Below are 20765 nucleotides of genomic sequence, written 5' to 3'. Positions count from 1 at the left end.
ATTGAGTCAGGATGCCATCCAACCATTTCATCCTCTGTTGTCCCCTTCTCCTCATGCCTTCAATCTTTCCCAGCATCAGGGTCTTTTCCAATGAGTCAGTTGTTTGCATCAGGTGGCCAGAGTATTGCAGTTTCAGCTTCAGCATCAGTCCTTCCAATGAGTATTCAGGACTGATTTCCTTTAGGATTGACTGGTTTCATCTTCTTGTAGTCCAAGTTGTGCCACAAACTAATCACTAATCTGTTTATAGTATTTCTATTAATATAGGAAAATAAATTGTATTCTTAATAGCTATCTTAGAATGCGGTCTCAAAGATTGACCTGCTTTTAAGCTGGGACTAATTTTATTAGAAAATTGGCTATATTGCCTGTGTAAGTTATGTGTGTTCACAATTCCACATAAAATTATAAAATCTGAGTAGCATGAAAACAATTAGGAATTATTGCGCATGCACTCTAGAGCCCGGGAACCACAGCTGCTGGACCCACACACTGCAATTAGAGAGTGGTCCCTGCTCTCTGCACCTAGAGAAGAAGCCCATGCAGCAATGAAGACTCAGCACAGACAAGAATAAATAAATAAATAAAATGATATTAAAAAAAGAAAAAAAGACACAGCTAGGAATGACGTGCCCAGGCTAACCTGCTTGGTACCAGGAGAATGATGAAGTCATCCCAGCAAAGCCATCCTACACCAGCTGATAGGAGAAGAGACCAGAAGAATCGCTCACCCAACCCCAGACAAGAACCACCTAGATAAAACACTCCAAAATCACATCTGCTAACATGCCCTTGACCAAAACAGTTTCACGTGTCTGGGTCCAGAGTCAGAGTGGGAATCAACACTGTGAAGACTTTTTGACAATGGGCATGGATACAGGAAGGGTGAAGAATTGGGAGAACTTTTGCAATATAGTATGTGGCTCATAAAAGCTAATCAAATCAAGATTTCCTTATAATGCTAGATCCGATAGATGAATATGATTTTTCACTTCATTTTTCTGGTGTCTTTGTAAAACACTTATCTTTTGGTCTTTCTAATCCTATGCGTTTTCAAAGCAAAGTCAGAGAAATCACAGATGAGGATAAAATTGAAGTGAAATCTTGAGATAGGTAGCTATTGAAGAGTAGCTATTACCTGGTAGGCTCAAAAGTTCATTCAGGTTTTTCCATAGCATGTCACAGAAAAACTTAAACAAACTTTTTGGCTAATGCAATGCATGCATTGTGTAATTTCAGAGGTACCCACCTAGCTTCTCTTTGTTTATAGGATGCTGAAACCCAGAGGAATGCAGTGTATCACCTGCATTCCCCCAATCAGGTTAGTGATTCACTCAAAGCTTGTTAGCCCATTATCCCAATCCAGAGCCTTCTCTGCCATATCTTTTCTTTTTTTAAAATAATTTTATTTATTTATTTATTTATTTTTGGCTGTGCTGAGTCTTCATTGCTGCCTGGGCGTTTTCTCTAGTCGCAGAGAGCAGGGGCTACTCTCTAGTTGCAGGGTGTGGGTTCAGTAGTTGCGGGTCCCAGGCTCTAGGGCACAGGCTCAATAGTTGGGGCAAATGGACTTAGTTGCCTCCCTGGCATGTGGGATCTTCCCAGGTCAGGGATCGAACCCGCGTCCCCTGCAATGGCAGATAATTCTTATCCTCCCAGCCACAGGGGAAGGCTCTCTGCTGTGTCTTGTAAGGTATATTCTTCCTAAACTGCTTCATGTGTCTCTCTGACCCCCTCCACTTCCCACACAAATAACCATTTTTATAAATAATTTACTTTGGGGGAAGATTGCACTGTTGTTACAATTTACCTGAAAAGTATGTTCTCATTTGACTTTTTCTTTGCAAGCTTACTCGTCCTATGTACTTAAACAAGAATTTAGGAATCACTTTTCACACAGATATACACACACACCTATTTTGCTCTGCCTCTACTTCACTCTTCCCATGAGAAAGGGGCATTTTAAATATAATGATTCTATTAAATCAGTTTGAGTTTGGTACCTTAGCCTCTAATTACCTTTGCTGGACTGTTAAAAAGCTTCCTGAGAGAGGTCATTGTATCACTGTCAGTTTGAGACAATGAAGCATATGCCCTGTGGATTTTGTTAGAGATGGGATTAATGCTTCAGGGAGGTGTTCTTTTTCCTCATGCATCCTTTTTCCCTCTGCTAGACTAAGTCACGTGAATGCCTAACACCCAGGTCAGGGCACAGGGAGGTGGAAAGAAAGACTCTCAGCACATTTTTTTTTAATTGATAAAGTTATGATCACATTATTTTAATAAATATTTAATTATTTTAAGTAATCAGAGTGTTTTTTTCCTAACAATTAGACTGTATGGATTTCTGGCTCCATGGATAGGTCAGTGACTATCTATGTAAATGACCATTTAACAGTAGGCTGTATAAGAAGATTGTATGTAGAATTTCAGGGCATCATGGAATTTTAGGTCTGAAGGATCAGGAAAATGCCAGGTAATTTGTTGGAATTTTCTCATATTTATACATTCTTCATACTCTTTGCACATTCAATGCTTGTTTCTCTCTCTCTCTCTCCCCCCCCCGCCTGCTTTTTTTACCAGCTATTTTTCATGTAAACTTAGTTGCCAAACTTTGAAACCCTCTAAGGAGAACAATATTGCTCTGTCTCCAAAATATTTATATTTGAGGCCTATCTTATACTAGAGAATTATATCTTAAAAATGTTTTTCACTTTAAAATATCTCTCATGATCCCGGGTGCAAGGCCATTGTGAACTAAGGCAAAATCCTTCTCTGTTAGTACTGACCTCCATTCTCTTTGGTGGGTAGATTTTACATTTTGTTTTCCTAAACAAGGAAAAGCAGTTATAGTCCCACCTCTTATGTGCTTCCTCGCGTCTGAGTTGTAAGTTCAGTATGTGCACATATGTAAGATTTCAAGTGCAAAAGGGGAACAGAGTAGGAAACAGATTTTCACAGTCCCAGTCTGGTCCTTGCGTAAGTGCCAACGTAAAGCGATTCAGTGATCAGTGAATAGTCTCGTGTTGCATGGCTCTGAGGGAAAGGATTTGAAAATCCAAACTTAATAAGCAGATCAGTTGGCTGGGGGAGTTGATATTATTGTTTTGCATTCCAGTAACATGCAGTGTTATCAAAAACTTTTTTCTTTAACAGTAAAATTACAGGAGCATATAGATACCTTTCAGAATGTCAGGAAAAGGAGTTGGGGGAATTTAGTTAAGAATAATGAACATATACCACTTATCACAGGAAGCATACACTGTGAGCCTCTGGGTATCTCAGGGTAAAGGGTGAATTTAATATGGGTCGAGGAGTGGGAGGTCAGCCTTGAATCAAAGCAGGTACTTGAATTAAGCTTAATGACTGCAGAGATGGGGACTCTTGGGTAGAGGTGTGAACTCTTGGGCCCAGAAGAAAGTCAGGTTACTTAATTCCTCAGTTTTTATAATAACTGTGTTTGCATTTCCCAGTGAAGCATGGGGCAACTTGTGGGTTAAGTCTAGAGGGAATCATTCATATCTATTTCTCATTCTGTCTCACTTATTCAACTTAAATATGAGGGCTAGTTTGGGTTTAAGTTTAGATTTTGCATACTTCTGGGGTTTCTCTGCTTCCCTTAAGTTTATTGCCACCAACTTACTGATAAACTGATTTTTTTTTAACTTTAGACAAAGCATTCTGTTTTATAGTTAGAGATAATACTATAAATCTATAAAGGCTATAAGATTTATATAAATCTGGAAGACTGTAAAAATCTAAGACTATAAATAAACCTGTTTATTTAACACATTGAATGGAATTTGGCTAAATTTAACACTTCCTGAATACCTGTTCTGTGCTTGGTACTAATGAGAAAGAGAAAAAGATGAAAAGTAAGACTTCCTGCCTTCCCATGACAAGGCCAAGGAGACATGGAGATCACACGGTAATTACAGTGGAATGTTACTTCCAGGAGAACAGAAGCATCCCTGTATCTTTCTCACCATTAGGTTCCTCGCGTTTGTCACAGTGCCTGACTCATAACTAAGGCTTACCATTTTCTCAAGTTGATGGATACATGGATGACTAGTTTCATAAGGACTGTAGAAATGGTCTGTACAAGGTACAATATGGATTCAGAAAATGGGATGAACAACTTGGCCTTGGAGGGGTTCAATACAGATAATTAAAGTCTTTACAGGGAGATATTTGAATCAGCTCATGGGAGAGAAATAGGAGTTGTCTAGAGCTTCCAGAATGGTTTTCCAGCCAAAAGAATTCATGTGGACAAAGGCAAGGAGATATGAAATGACACGGATGTTCAAGAAGTTGTAAATAACTTTTTTCAAGAATAAAGGGAGTAGAAGATTGCAGGGAGAACCTTCATAAATAAGTGACATTTCTGATTCGAGTCAAGGCATGCTGCTGGGTATCAGGGTAAGCATGCAAAATAAAGAGCAAAGAGACTTGTTTCCACCTCACATTTTTAACTGAGGTTCATCTTATTTACCTTCAAAAGTATTGGTGTTTGGAAGCTAACAGGAGGTGTGTCTTAGTTTAGGAGGTATATCTTAGTATAGAAACAATAGAGCCTGATGAACTATACAAATATTGTTCCAATGAGATCCTATAATTGGAAAATATATTAAAAGAAAAATTGTGTATTTTCAAAAGTTAGTTTCATTACTGGATGATCGTTAAATAGATATACAGTATATCACTTTACAGGGGCTTCTCTGGAGGTTCAGTGTTAAAGATTCCGCTTCAATGCAGAAGATGTGGGTTCAGTCCCTGGTGTCGGAAACATCCTCTGGAGAAGGAAATGGCAACCCACTCCAGTATTCTTGCCTAGAGAATCCCATGGACAGAGGAGACTGCTGGGCTACAGTCCATGGGGTTGCAAAGAGTAGGATACTACTTAGCAACTAAACAGTAACAACAATATGTCACTTTACAAAGGGACCTATCATTTAATAAATGAATTTCTGCCTGGTTCCTAGGAACAATGATGTCATATAGGATTTAAAATAGTTGAGTTACATGTGGCTTTCTCACCCTGTGTCTAAGTTGAGGCACACTTGCATTGGTGAGAGTTTTCCTACCTTAAGAACATGACTTGGATTTCTTGCACTACCCCTTAAATGTTTCATTGTTACGTACTAGAAAGATTCGGTGGGATGGGTACTTTTTAAAATTTAGATGTATAATCTGTTTGCATGCTTTTGACTTTATGGATCATATTTTCCAATTTTAAATGGCCACATTAATAAAAGTCAGTTTCTTAAACTTAATTTTAAATATACCTACTATTTTAATTGCACCATTAGGGTCATGCTAGGTGAAATTGATAGAAATGCTGTCCCTCTTCTCTTTTGACTTAAAGTTCAGCTGCCACTGCTGTTGTTTCCTTTCTTCTACTTTCATTCTATTCATCTTTGGATAAAATAACTCCTTATTTTGCGTGTCGAGGTTTAATGTATGTTCCTAACTTGATAGAAACTTTAATTTTGAGGGAAGGGTCTTGGCTGATTGCATTAGTTTAGCAGTTCTAGAATAAGCTATCTGTGGGGAGGGGCGGCAGGGTCCTGTCATTGATTCTCTCTTTATAACTGTGCCCTTTTAGCTACAGCCGATTACCAGTGGTGCTTCTGACCCGGCACAGACTGAATCACAAGGAAGAAACTTTACATAAACCATTTATACTAAATGCTTGGTATGCCGGCAACATAAATCAACAACAATATCCATTATAAATTCATCCCTTTATCAGTATTATCTTGATAGAACTGATCCCAATGTGTGGGAATTTGAACTCTGCTTCAATACATCTAGTCCTGTGTAATTAATTATTCAGGGCACAGAGAACCTGGCCCCTGCGATGTAGAGTAATTCTTCCTGGTCAGCGTTAACTCCACTGGCAATAATAAATAGAAAAAGTCTCTAGTGATGCCAGTATTTTAAAGTGATTAATCATCTTTCCCCACTTCACCTCCCCCTCAGTTTTCTTTAACTAAGATTTTTCAGCAATAAATCTTTAACAATACAGGTAGGAATTGTTCTGTAATTAAATTTTGCCCTGCTTAATTTCTTACCTTTTATGTACGACGAAAAACAAAAAGTTAACATTTTGAGGAGCTCTGATCGAAATTCAAACCCAGAAAACTCCTTTTATAGAATACTGAGAGATTCTCTATGGAAGATTAAGCTCTTGATTTTGAATATTAGATAGAGCACATATTCATAAAAATTGTTAATCAACACCAGTTGGGGTGTCAAATATTCTGAAGTTTAGAATTACTTCGCTTTCACGTGTACGGGTTGTCTGTATTAGGAAAAGCCTGACATACGCATATGTTCCCAAACGGAGAGAATAATTACTTATTTCTTAACTTGCAGATAATTGATGTGAGCTCTGTAGGAAAGGGAGACTCTGCATCCTTTTGTGGTACACAAAGTGCAGTTGTGGAAGTGGCAGGTAAATGCCTGACAGAGAATGACCGTGTATTTCCAAATCGTGCCCTGTAGAGCTGACCAGCCATCAAGCATATCCCACGTGACAGGGGCAGATGTGACCTATCTCTGGTGACACACTTCTGTACCACCAGTCCGTGGCCTGAGGTGACTCCTGTCCCTCCTCTGATGCTTTCTCCCGCTGCAGGACAACACAATGACGCACGGATGAACCTTGCCATTGCTCTCACCGCTGCCAGGTATGGGGCTGCCACGGCCAATTACATGGAGGTCATGAGTTTGCTCAAGAAGACAGACCCCCAGACAGGGAAAGAGCGTGTGAGCGGTGCACGGTGTAAGGATGTGCTTACAGGTATGCAAAGGCTCCGGCAGGGCGGATTTCTTAGCATCTTGCCTTGTCTGTACAATGACTGAATGATCATTTCTCTGTCACTTCTCTTTTATTGAAGCCAGATTTCAGAGTCCTATTACCTATATTCCTTATTGTCAACGACATCTGGTTTCACATGAAAATTTTCCTTTGTGGAACCTGGCCATTTTTTTTCCTCTTTGTGTTAAACATTAATGATGATCATGATAATAATGTCTGCAAAATTCCCACAGCTATGAATGCTTTATGTTTTCTTTACAAAAACATATTATTAAGAAAAGTCAATAAATGTGGCAAGTTTCAAAAAGTATCCTTTAGGTGACAGAGGCAGTGTGTTTACATGCCATTCAGGTCAATCACTTTAGCTTTGGTGAGATTTGCTTGCCTGTCCAGTTTTGTGGCCATGTGGGTGAAGTTTCAAAATTATGTCATTTCCTTCAAAACCACTGCTCACACTTTTGAGTTTTAAGGAGAAAGCAGCTCATTTACTCACTTTCTTCTTATTTGGCACTTTAATGCCAGGCATTTTGCAAACTAGAATGAGAGCTGAAATAAAAAAGCAGCGTGCTTTTTTTCCTGCAGTTTGGACTTGTTTTTGGTTAAATGTACTCACATGCAGGCCTGTTGTGTGGCTTCTCAATGACTCTGGTTGCCTGTATCACTTAAGTGATAATGTATACTCCACCATAAGTTAATAGATGAATTAATAATCTAAAGCATCAGTGAGCAGAGAAACAAATGGGGTGTGTGACTGACACTGCTTTCTTTCACAGGGGAGGAATTTGATGTGAGAGCCAAGTGTGTTATCAATGCCACGGGACCTTTCACAGACACCGTGCGCAAAATGGATGATAAGGACACCACAGCTATCTGCCAGCCGAGTGCTGGCGTCCACATCGTGATGCCTGGTTACTACAGGTACCCGTGTTCCCACTCATGCGTCGTCACCAGAGAAGAAGGGCCGCAAGAAACTGTCTACACGTATTCTTATAGCATACCTTTCTCAATAATAGATGGTCTAGCTCACTGTTCAAAACGAGGAGAAGTGACTGAAAAAAAGCCCTTCCAAAACACAAATTGCAAACCAGGCTTGAGAATTTCGTAGTTTTTATGGCAATACTCCTTTCTATGAGTTAGTGATTTGGAATCTGTTTTTGTACTTTTTTTCAGTGTACTCATCATCAGAGGCTAAGTTTTAGTATTTTTGAATTTTAATTTTCATAAAAACTCTAAAATTAATTTTTCAAAAATGTCCATAAGACATTTACATGAAAACACTAAAAAGCCCATTTTATAAAATACCCAGACTTGCTTCTGAAGAATCTGAAAATGAGGACCAAGTATTCTTATGTTTATAATTTTTGAAATATATTTTGAAAAATAATTTGTAATTTCTGATTTATCATTTTGGCAAAGATAATCAGAGGTCGAGAAATGGGCAGGGATAGAGATGAAATAAGAACAGCTATTAATTGAAAATCCTTTAAGTGGGGTGATGCACATGAAACTGCAATTTTTATGTGCATTTGAATTTTTAGTATTTTTTATTTTTAATAAATTTGAAAACAAACATGTATGATCCCAAGAAACTGATAATGATTACCCCTAATGTACATTTCAAGATATCTAGGGAAAAGTTCATGTGTCCATAATGAATATGGAACATTTTTATTCCCATATGTGGTAATCTAATAGGCAAACTAGTACATAATTTGGTGAAATCATGATTTATGCTCAAGGTATTCATTAAGACATCATTTGTAGTTGAGAAATATTAGAAACCACATCAGTTTCTAACCTTAGGAGGATGGATAAGTAAATTATGGTATATCTGCACAATGGAGTATTATATGGCCATTAAAAATTCTGAATAATTTTAGTGTCCTAAGAAAACCCTAGAGATACAGTGTTAATTTAGAGTGGAGGATACAAGATTGTATGTGTAACATGATCAAACATTATATAAATATCTAGAAAAAGATGAAAAGAAGTATTTTAAATATCAATGGTGATTGCCTCTGGGTGATATGATTATGAGTAAAAGGTTATAATTTCTAGGTAACATGGTTAGAATGGGAGTTATCACTTCTATATTCTAATAATTTTCCATAAAAGACATCTTTTTAATATTTGATAAAACAGATATACAGATCCATGATATTTCATTTAATATCTGCATTCTTCTAAAATGCCATCCCACTATGTAATAGATGATGCTGCCTTATTAGTTTTCCACTAAGTCTTCTTGAAGAGAGTCCAAGATATTGTACCAAGCACACTTCTAATGAGAAAGATATCACACTTCTACCAAGAAGAATATTAACAAAATTTCGTATCCACCAGCTTCCAAGGTTTCTTTGTCATTTTCTAAATGTCTACATATAATTAATAGACAGTCATTAGTGTTTTCACTTAGAACTGTAGAGACCATGGTGCTTCCCATCTCAATAATAAAAACTTATGCAGTGGTCCTTTAAGCAGAAGTTTAGTTCAAATGAAAAGGAGAGAAGTAAATATATGTACATGTTGCAAATGTTTCTTGTATATAGAGGTTTTCAAAAATAGTTTCAGACACAATTATATGCATTTATTTTGTGTCGGATAAAAATTTGCAAGGTCAGCTAGTTTGTAAGTTTTTGGAAGCATTTTTTTTTAACATCTGTTAGAGTACAGATGTAGTACCTAAAGTGTAGACACACACGCATCACCACAACCCTTACATTTGCTTAGGTCTTACTTGAGCATTGTGTTTCATGTCTTCTTCACTATTGTCCCATGATATCAGAGGATACAGTAGTATTCTGCGTTATTCCCTATGTTATTTCTGCCACTTCATGATGACACTGTTTGGAACAAGCCATTTCATTCTGTAAACCTTAGTTTGCCTGTCGTTAAAATGTGAAGACATTCTACTCTTTGAAGTATGCAGACAAAGACAGTATGAAGAGTAAGATAAGGTGATACCTTGGTAAAGAACTTCCTGGTTTGTTCATCACTTTACCCCTTGTTAACTGTGCAGCTTTGGGAAGCTGCTCATTTTCAGCTTCTGGTTCCTTATCTCATGGTAGTTCCTAATTTGTGTACATTTTAACAGTATTCCTTTATTTTTTCTTTATTTTCTTGACTGCTACATCCGCAGCTCTTAGTACATTGTCTGGTACATAATAATGACTAGTAAATTTTTGATGAGTTCTACTAACTTTTTGTGTTAACTTGCCCAAATTGATATTGTTCCTTTTTCTAATTAAAATTTTAATCTAATACCTATAAGGGAATTTTAAATATATAGATATTAAAATATAAAACAAAATATGATTTATCTTTTTACTGCCCAGATAACTCCTGTAGACAAAAATAAACAAAAGTAATCACTATAGAAAAACAGAAAGATATAGAATGAAAAGTGAAAGTCTCCTACTTTTCCTCATGTCCCCAGCTTGTTTTCGATAATGCTTCCTTCTGATTTCTTCCATAAAATTTTATGTTTATGCTTGCACAAATGTATATCCTTTTAAACTTTTTTTCATGAAGGAACTCATGCTATACATATGTTCTATACTATGCTTTATAATATGCTAACAACAGAGCAGATAGGTGGTTTTTAAGAGATATAAATATATATCACCTGCATGTAATACTTTCAAAACAGAAAGTCTTTCTTAATCCTAAAAATGAGGCATTAGTTTCAGACCCATGCCTGTAAGTTGTAAAAGTGTTAGTCACAGCTGGGTCTGTTTAAGATGCAGTAAGTGATCTCGTTCTACTTGGGGAGAAATTAATATCTCCGTTTTTAGCACCTTGAACCACAACCACTAAACATCCTGTGGGGAACCATAGAGGAGTGGTCTGGCAGCCCAGTTCCTGTTCAGTCCCTGTTTGCGGATGAGTCCCTTGGTTTGGGATTACAGTCTGGGTTAAGTGTTTGGTCCCTCTTTCGTTACTGACTTTGAGCAGCTGTATCGCTGGCATCCGAGGGACGGTTTTTCTCTCCATATCAAATTGTTCTCCTGGGTGGGTGAGGTCAAGAGATCTCAGACTGAAATAGCTCTCTGGATTTCTCAGTCAGTCTTCACTCAACAGCTGTAACTCAAGGGTTCTACTAGGTCCTCAGAGATGAGTAAGACCTCATGGTGCTGCCCTTATAAGCCAGCTGATAATAACTTAAGGCCTAGCATTTCAACTAGAACCTGATCAGTTTGACAATACAGTGACTTCAGGAGCCACTGATTTATTTAGTGTAGGCAGCTAAATGGGGAATGAGGACCAGGTATGCAGTCTTTATGGCATTTATTCAGCTTACTATGACCCTAACTAACATTCCACATGTGGAATTAGCTAATGCCATCGTAGCAGCTTTCTTTCTATCTCTGGATTGTTTATTTTCAGAAAACTCAACAGAGAAATCATTTACTTTTGAAGGCACTCTTTACATTGAGAACTGAGAAGTTGCTGTATAACCCAGGGAGCTCAACCAGGTGCTGCTTTATGACAACCTAGAGGGTTGGGAAGGAGGTTCAAGCAGAAGGGAACATATGTATACTTATGACTAATTCACATTGTTCTATGGCAGAGACCAACACAACACGATAAAGCAATTATCCTCCAATTTTAAAAAATCTGGAATTTTCTTCGGAGTTGTGGGTAGATGATCTTAAAAAGTAACTACAATACATCAAATAACTGAAATACATGAAAATAGTTTGTCTCCTCCTTTTAGCCTACAGATGCTTTTTACTAATGATGAGAGGTCAGTTTTTTTTTTTTCCCCATAATATGTGTGCATACTGCTGGCTCCAACACTGATTGCTGAGTAGTTAGCAATAAATTGATTTCAGTTTAAATAAGGGTACTTCAGGATGGCAATGGTCTGCATGAGAAAAATTTTCATTACATCTAATCCTAGACACACACATAAATTAGCAGCAAGCTTCTTCTGCTGATGTCAAGTGAATTATACATACTGAGAAAAGACCTATGCCTCACCACATTGTATATACCATCCCTTTAGTTAACAGGCATTTTCAAACTTTTGTGTGACCTTGCAGAATTAATTCTTTGTAAGAAAACAAACTTTTCCCTAAGGGTGAGTTATGAATTAGGTAATTTAGAACTGATGAGAAGTATTTCCAAATGGATTCTTAAATTTTTATACCATTCATTAATAGCTTTGTCTTCCCTCTGTGCTTGTTAATTTTATGTTTGACACATATGTCTTCACTTAAGCAGTTGATTCTCTACAGGTTCCAGTTATGTGTGTGTTGGTAACTATCACGTTCACCCTTTAAACTGCTTTTTATTGCACTGAAAGGTTTTAAAAGATTCAGTAGTTGTGCTTTTCCAACAGCATTTCATGTCTCAGTTGCTGAATATTATAATTTTATGCTGAAGTTGATCAAGTCTATTGAGTTGCTTAGATACATCACATAGTATCTGGCCCATAAAATGGTCATATATATATTATACCAACATGTAATTTGTTCCTTAAATTTTAGAATATGGAATTTATCCTTTTGTTTCAATATAGGACTATTTACCAAATTGAAAGTTTGAACTCATGAGCTAATTTCTATCACAAAGTGACAAGTTTAATCTAAGGGCATATCAACCCAGGATCAAATTAGGTGCATACAAACCATATTTTAACTAGTTTCTTTTAAGATCTTTAGCAAGTTTTATGGTAAGTACAAAGGAAAACTTTAGGTATACAGAGACTGAAAATACTCGATGTTTATAGCTTTCAGTGTATTTTTTGAAAGTAAAATTACTTTAAGTAACCCTGAGTGAAGATGAGATCCTCACTGAAGGTTTAAATGACTGACGCACTTTGGGGTGATTTTTGCCTGGAGAAGGAAATGGCAACCCACTCCAGTATACTCTTGCTTAGAAAATTCCATGGATGGAGGAGCCTGGTGGGCTACAGTCCATGGGGTCGCAAAGAATAGGACACGACTGAATGACTTCACTTTGCATGTGCTAAATAGGAGAATTGAAGCCTACTCTCTCCTATGTCTCACGTAGACTACAGATAGTGATTTCTTTCTACAAAGGCTGTATGGACATGGCAGGCATTTCATGGGGCTGACGAGTCTTTGCAAAGAAATATTATTACTCCTTGTAGTTTCAGTGAAGAAGATGCATTAACTAAACTGACTGTGGATTTCTTTTTCATAAAAAAGTCATTTTTGGTTTGCTTTTAAACATATTCAGACTCTCATCCTTACACATTTGAATCTTGAGTTTCTTGGTTTTTTCATTTTAAGAGAAAGACAACTATGAATAGTTGACTGTATGTCTTTTAAAATGTGTGAGCATAACAGGGATTTTTGGAATTTGTTGAAGCCAAATAGAATTATATTTCCTATTTAAGAAATATTATTAATAGAAGCTGAAAATATATTTACAGAAAATATCTTTAACATTGGTTCCTTATGAGAATTCAGTCATATTCAGCTATCTGAAGGTTTGTAGTGTTCAACTATTTGAAAATGACACTTTGGGATTCCTCCTGCCATTTTAACAACGTCTCCAAAATTTTAGAGTGGTTAATGAATCCATTAAAACAACAGTTACTAATGATTCAATAACACAACTGGGCAGGTTTTGTCAGTGTTTATTTTCAGTTGCCTCTTCTTGCAAGTGTGTTTTACAATTTGGTTTTAGAATATGAAGTAGGTATTAGAGAAATTCTTAATATTTTTGAAGATTTGGGTCTGGCAGAAGAGGCGTCCTTAAAGGTTAATTTAGTAGTGTAATACACTGGCATCTTCTGCCTATTTAAAGATTTTCGTTGCTAAAATATTTCTCTCCTTTTTGATCTTATCCAAGTACACTGTTATCCAGGTAGTAGTAGAAAACTGAGCCCTTTTCTCATGGATACATTTCTTGAGATTTCAGTAAAATTGAAATAAAGTAAGAAATCTCATATTTGGTGAAGTGGTATAAGCTTATTCAGGCACAAAGGAGTAAAGAACTTTTGGACTATATTTTAGTTTCTAGAAAGTTAGACCCTTCACTTTTCTCACAGACTTCTCAGACCTTATACTGAAAGATGTACCAAATGTCAGATGTTCCAGGAAAATACTTTCCATGGGCTTGAAAAAAAGGTTGAAGAACTATTCTTAAGTGACCATCATGAAAGAAATTATAGGCGTTTATCCTGCTGACATTATCTGATGTGAATGGTGCAAGGGATCTGAAAACCCAAACAATTGGAATTGAAGTCCACCTACTTAACTCACCTTGCATTGCTGGTTTGCTGTGGAATATTATTATAATAACACTTACTTGATTCCTTTTGTATTACCATTTTTTTCTTTTAGGAATTTCTAGATTAGGTTAGCGGCAGTCAAAGTAATAGTTCGTGTGTTCCTAGTTTGCTTATATGAGAATTAGTGAATAAAATGTTTTAGAATGCAGATTAAGATCAAACTCTGGCTGACTTCAGAAATATGTGACCCTTTCTTATCACCCCAGCCCAGAGAGCATGGGACTTCTTGACCCAGCGACCAGTGATGGGAGAGTTATTTTCTTCTTGCCCTGGCAAAAGATGACTATAGCTGGCACTACCGACACTCCAACTGATGTTACACACCATCCCATTCCTTCCGAAGAAGACATCAACTTCATTTTGAATGAAGTGCGTAACTACTTGAGTTGTGACGTTGAAGGTAACATGCATTCCTTTAAGTTTACTCTCCCTCTTTTATCTCCCAAACCATCCCAGCTTTCACTAGGCAACTGCCATGCGCCCCCACTGACAGCTTCACAGCCGGCTGGCTCTGACTCTTAGGCACTGACCACTTCTTCTAGAAGCCTTATTAAGGCCGAGGCAAAACACAATAGGAAGAAGTTGCCTTTTTCTCCACCTCCACTTTCTATATCCACATGAAACGCATACCATCCTCTTCTGGTCATTTCTAATAGCAAGACTGGAGTGCCATTCCGGCACCCATGCTTTTCTAGGAGAGTATGAAATGTTTGCATCACCAGTTTCTAGAGCTTGAGAAGGTGTGATTGACAAATCTAGGATACCTATAGGAAAGAATTAGTTTGAGAAATGAGAGGATAGAGGAATGTATTCTAAGAAATTTAGTGAGCTGTTACTATGTGGAAACTGGAATATTAACTGTGGATTTAGCTAATAATAAGTATGCTGTTTTAATTGAAAAAGATAAAGTTCACTTCTTTCCAGTGCTAACCTGAACATGCCTTCTTTTAACTTGGATGTCATAGTATTTTCTCCAGTCGATATATATGGTATAATGTATTTTTTTAAATCCATGGTAGTTTCAAAAGTTTTCAACATTATTTCCTATCTCACTTAATAACCTCACCATGCATCTAGTCACCCAGGCTGGAATGGCATGCTTATTTTTGCTGATCCTTCTCTTTCTACATCCAGTCCACTTCCCATCTCTGCTTACTCTGAAGTATCATGTAAATCCCCTCTCGCTTCCGTTGCCCTGGTTCAAACCTGTGTCATATTTCACTTAAATAGTTGCACTGACCCTCTAACTAGCTTTTGTGCATCAGGTCTGTGTCCTCACCTGGTCTGGTCCTTCCATCAGAACTCTATAAAACACAATTCTGATCATCACATCCCTACACAAAAATATCCCTTTGATATCTCATCGTTAACTTTAGCAAAGTTATTAAACTATCTCATACGGAATCTAAGGCTTTTCATGACTTGTCTTGGCAGGTTTGCATTCAGCTATTCTACCTCTGTGCATTCAATCATTTAATTATATTACATGACTTATTATTTCCAAATCAGGTCATGCACTTTTAAATCTTCATGCTTTATTTATATAGGTCGAAATCTTGCTCTTGGATAGTCTTTCCCCCAGGTTCTCATTTTGGCAAAATATTATTTATACTTCAGAAGCTGCCTATCTTTTGTAGTCCCTTAGATCTGAGCTAATATATCACAACACTGTATAATAGGTAATAATGTAAGATATATTCTCACTTGGAGCTCCGTATGGGTAAGGATTCTTTATTCAGTTTCAAAGCTTGTGATATATATATGGTATGCTACTTATAATTAGTTAAAATCAAAACGAATTAGGTACTTTCAAGGTTTTTGATGCTAGCAGCAATTTGAATGGCAACCCACTCCAGTACTCTTGCCTGGAAAATCCCACGGACGGAGGAGCCTGGTAGGCTGCAGTCCATGGGGTCACGAAGAGTCAGACACGACTGAGCGACTTCACTTTGACTTTTCACTTTCATGCATTGGAGAAGGAAATGGCAACCCACTCCAGTGTTCTTGCCTGGAGAATCCCAGGGATGGGGAGCCTGGCGGGCTGCCCTCTGTGGGGTTGCGCAGTCGGACACGACTGAAGTGACACAGCGGCAGCAGCAGCAATTTGAAAATCTTTTTATATGAAAGTACAAAATTTAAGATTTTTGAAAAATAATCATCATCTATTTATATCAGGAATCTCCTATAATGTTGGCTTCAATGGAGGCCATGCAAGGACACAGTTTTTGTCTTAATGTGACTCACTAGCATCTGTGAATCCTTTTTCCCTAAGGAATTTTTTTCATTATGTGATCACACATTTACAATCAAACAAAACAAACTGCTTTACAAAGTGGTTTAGCGGATTCTCCCAGTTTGATTGATTGATCCATATTATATAGTTTTAGTTTCTTCTAATTTCAAATAATGGTTGTAATTTCATTTTGAGTAGGGTCTCTTTGGATATCTGTAATAATAGTATAAATATATTAAGTACATGTAATTGAAATCTATGTGGCTAAATTTATACTCTTTCACACACACACACACTCACACACAGTTATTTAAGAAATAGTTATGCCCAGTTTAATATCCATTGCAATTTCAGCTTGATACTTTTTCCCCTCATTTTGTGAGATAGAAGGAGTTTTATCTGGGTATGACTGTACTTTAATGAACTGATTACTGTTACTGAATCCTGCTTCATTTCACATTTACCTGGATATATTTTTTTAAAGTGGGTTTATATTGGATTCCAAGAGAAGGAAGTTTAGATTGCTAGAGCAAGAAACAAAATTAATTCAAGAGCAGAGAGCTATAGTTGACAGGTTCCAAATTCTTAAAGTTCAGATGCACGAATGAGAAATATAACTGCTTATATGTGCCCAGAGACTGGATGTGCTGGAAACAGGTATAGATTCCAAGAAGCTGCTGTGCCCATATCATGGGTAGGGATTTCCACTAGTGAAATGAGCCTTGGGCTAGAACAGATACCAAGCCTATACCCCTCACTTTTATTCTGCTTATTAATAAATAGAGGACTTGGTAATACCAGCTAGGACCTCCTTGGTCTGTAGAGGGCTTTTCAGTTAACATACCTTTTGGTAGTCAGGTTAATTGGTGAAACTAACCAAGAATTTTTGTCAACTTTGATTTTTTTGTAAAAATGGATTGAAATTAATATGTGGACACTATAAATCACATTAACATGTGGACACTGTAAATTGCCTTTCCACTGGTGGTCTCAGGAATCTTGAGATTAAGAATTCTCTAGGTAGCAAACATCCAGGATAAAAGCAGAAGTGACAGCTCTTGCTTGTACTTCATTTATTTCCCCGTGTTCACCATCTATCACAACTTTCCTCCTTATCAGCTTATCCTTTTAAAAGCAGTTGAGCCACAATGATTCTTCATGGTTTCTTTTCATTCTTATTTATTGAACTGAAGTCCTCAGAGTATATGAAGAAGTACCCTCAGTCTTTAGCTAATAAAGTATGTCTATTTCCAAAGTAAAGACATTCTCATTTGTATTTTTTCTAAGGAATTTTGGTGAAACCTGATATTCTCTTCTATACTGATGAAATGTGAAAGTGAAACTCAGCTTCAGGCCCCATTCAGTCTTTTTGGCTACATGCTGTTGCTGCACATATTTTAATCTTATTTTTCCTCAGTAGGTAATGTGTGCTTTATTTTTAAAAACTCTACCATCATGGAGAGCTTTTTATGCAAGACGTTCTGCTAAGCCTATTGCTTATATTGTCTGATTCCTCATAACAACCTTATTAGTTTTATTTTGTAATTTCCATTTTATAGGTGAAGAAACTGAGGCCCAGTGACTTAAGTTTCTTTCCTATAGGTCATTCATGTTGGAGCCTGATATTGTGTATGTCAGTCTAGCCCTAATATTTATGCTTTTAAATATTGTGCATATTCCAGTTGGTAGTCCTGGGTTTGTTGCATGGTGTGATATTATATCCACTAGAGAGTGGATTACTTCTCTCAGTTCATTTCATGGAAGCTGGTAGACACCTTCAGAGTGACGGTGACCTTTGCTCTCAAGTGACTGGCCTTATTTGGATGTGACTGTTAAAGTAGAGGTTTCATTTCTCATAACCAGTCCCTTGGGCCAAGCAGTCTTTTCTACAGATTTAAAAAATTAGAAACTTTGTGTAGATCCCAGAGCCGTGTTTTTGAAACGGTTAGTATTCACCAGGATTGAAATAATCATTTAAAAACGATTTATTAGATGGATAAGTAAAATTCTGACAACAGTTTCTGAGCCTCCCCAAATGGCTATATCCTTAAGAAAAAAAAAAAAAAGTGTCAAATCTTAACACTCCATGCTGTTCACAGCAGCTGCCACACTTCTGCAAAATGCGTCGGAACAATTCTGAAAAGCATTTTGTCTGTTGGGAAGGAGACCATGTCTTCTTTTACAATTTAGAAAGCTCACCATTCACAGGCTGAATTTTCTAGATTACTTGTTTGTTCTTTCCTGAAATGGGTAATTGATAGTTGTGTGGTGTGTATTGGATTAGGAGGAAAAATGATCGTTTGAAAAATGTATCATTAAGTCTGCTGTGTAGAGGTTGATCAGGAGGATGCAGTGGCGAACCAAGCTGTGACTTAAAGGGGGTGGCGGGGAACAGAGGATCTGCAGAGTGCTTTATCCATGGAGTTTTTCTGGAGTGCTTCTCTAAGCAGCTTCTCTAGTTGTACACAGGTTTTCACATATGCAATTAGTAGTGTTTATAGATTGCCTGTTATTCAATTAACAACGGAGCTGGCCGTATCAACTCACTGCAGACCTGCCTTTTCACTGCCAGAGATTGTACCAGGGTTATCAACTTACACAGGCTTGGATGTTTTCCAGCTGTTTAATTATAGTGTCACGCGCTTTGCTTTTTCTAGTTTCATTAGTTTATAAATGTAATATGGTATCTTATTTCTGTGATTAACACTTCATTTCCACAGGTTAAACATGCTGGTAGAGAAGTATTGATTTCTGACGCTGTTTCCCTTGTGTTCATTTAGATATTTTCACGTGCTTTTTATTGATTTTTTTTGAAAGTGGCAAACATGAGAAAGAGCACCCCAAAACGTATGGCTAAATAACTGATGTGAAGCAAAACCTCACATTTAGCTCTTAATTATCACTTCCTGTGGGCTGCCTTTTCTATTGACTTTTAAAACCAACGCTTCTCTTGCCAAGTTTTTAAGAATAAAAATACTAATTATAATTGGAAACAATTGCACAGCACTTAGTCTTTTCAACCAGCTGTGAAAATGTCTATTCAACTTTAGTATTTATATTTTAGTCATTATATAATTTATACACTAAAACCTGAATGAGTTATTTACAATAAAAATAATATAATAAAAAGAATTCTTAACCATGGTGGTTAGAAGGACTATGTTATTTCTTTACTATCCTTCTGAAAATATTGACAAGAACCTTTGTACACTCCAGAAGTACTCGCAATTGGCACTTAAAAATCAACTAGGTGCCATCTGGGTGAGCTACTCTCATAAGTGGTGTTTACCAAGAATTTTTTTTCAGTTTTAATAGTAGTGTTGTTTCCTCTCATCTTGCTTTATTAAGTGCAAGTCACCAGTCAGTCATATCCGACTCTTTGCAATACCATGGACTGTAGGTCGCCAGGCTCCTCTGTCCATGGAATTCTCCAGGCAAGAATACTGGGGCGGGTTGCCATTCCCTTCTCCAGGGGATCTTTGTGACCCAGGGATAGAACTTTGGTCTCCTGCATTGCAGGTGTATTCTTTACCGTCTGAGCCATCAGGGAAGCCCTGGTGCTTTTTATTTACTTTATTTATTAAAGTTTTCAGTTATTCTAAAAGAGGATATCCAGTTATTTAAATATATAATCATTAGAAACCTAAAGTGTAGCATATTGGCTCAGAGGCCAAAATGTTATTGCTTTTGATTTTGTAATGTCAGCTCTTGTTTGATATGAAAACTTCAGAGAATGTTCTAATATGCCATTTCATATATATTGATCAGTATTCATGACTTCTACTTGATACAGTATTTGAGGTACTGAGAAATACTAGAATTGACACTGCCAAAGACTTTCAACATGAGAAAGATGCAACACTAGTGCCATCTTGCTTAGCTATCTTGACAGCATGAGGACCAGGAAAATCAAGGTGAATAGAATCTTTGAGTTCTGAAGCATACAAGCTAGAGTTGAGGTTTTTCCTCACATATTGTACCATGGTGAGTTCTTGGCTACAGCCAAGATGACGTTCTTGGCTATAGCTGGAATGATAGGGTCAATTTCTGGGTAAGAGCTTGAGGGTAGGAGTACTTAGTTTAGTAAAAATATTTTCATTTCTTTGAATTGATGAGGTTAGTAGGAGAGAAGGATACTTTGAAATGATAATTATGGAACATGCTGTGACAGTAAAGTATTTTGGAGAGTCACATTCTATTACAGCAGATTATATTCTCACTGTCAGATTTCACTGAATGGTTGCTCCATTGGAGACATGGGCAAGGTGGCCATGGGGGAGTTACCCAGTTTGACACTTTGCCAGGACAAGTCTGAGGTGTACTACTTGACAGTTTTGTTCTAGAACTGCCTTGTGCAAAATTATAGCCTATATGTGTGAATATCATGTCATGTGCTTATTTAAATTTAAATTAGTTAAAATGAGATAAAGTTTGAATTTTAG

At 37.0% G+C, this 20765-nt stretch overlaps 1 protein-coding gene across 2 annotated transcripts in view; it reads left to right on the top strand.

Moving 5' to 3' along the window:
• The window catches only part of GPD2 (glycerol-3-phosphate dehydrogenase 2), a 147514-nt gene that overhangs the window by 108114 nt on the left and 18635 nt on the right, over positions 1-20765 (top strand). For both annotated transcript variants that reach the window (XM_052661940.1, XM_052661932.1), the window contains exons 7-9: positions 6641-6805; positions 7597-7741; positions 14297-14490. In XM_052661940.1, the coding sequence (XP_052517900.1) occupies positions 6641-6805; positions 7597-7741; positions 14297-14490 (504 nt within the window). The remainder of the gene's footprint in view (positions 1-6640; positions 6806-7596; positions 7742-14296; positions 14491-20765) is intronic.

This window comes from Budorcas taxicolor, chromosome 2 (genome assembly GCF_023091745.1).
Source record: "Budorcas taxicolor isolate Tak-1 chromosome 2, Takin1.1, whole genome shotgun sequence".
In the NCBI taxonomy this organism is placed as follows: Eukaryota; Metazoa; Chordata; class Mammalia; order Artiodactyla; family Bovidae; genus Budorcas; species Budorcas taxicolor.
The sequence above is the reverse complement of the archived record's forward strand: the minus strand, read 5'-3'. Positions and strand labels throughout refer to the sequence as shown.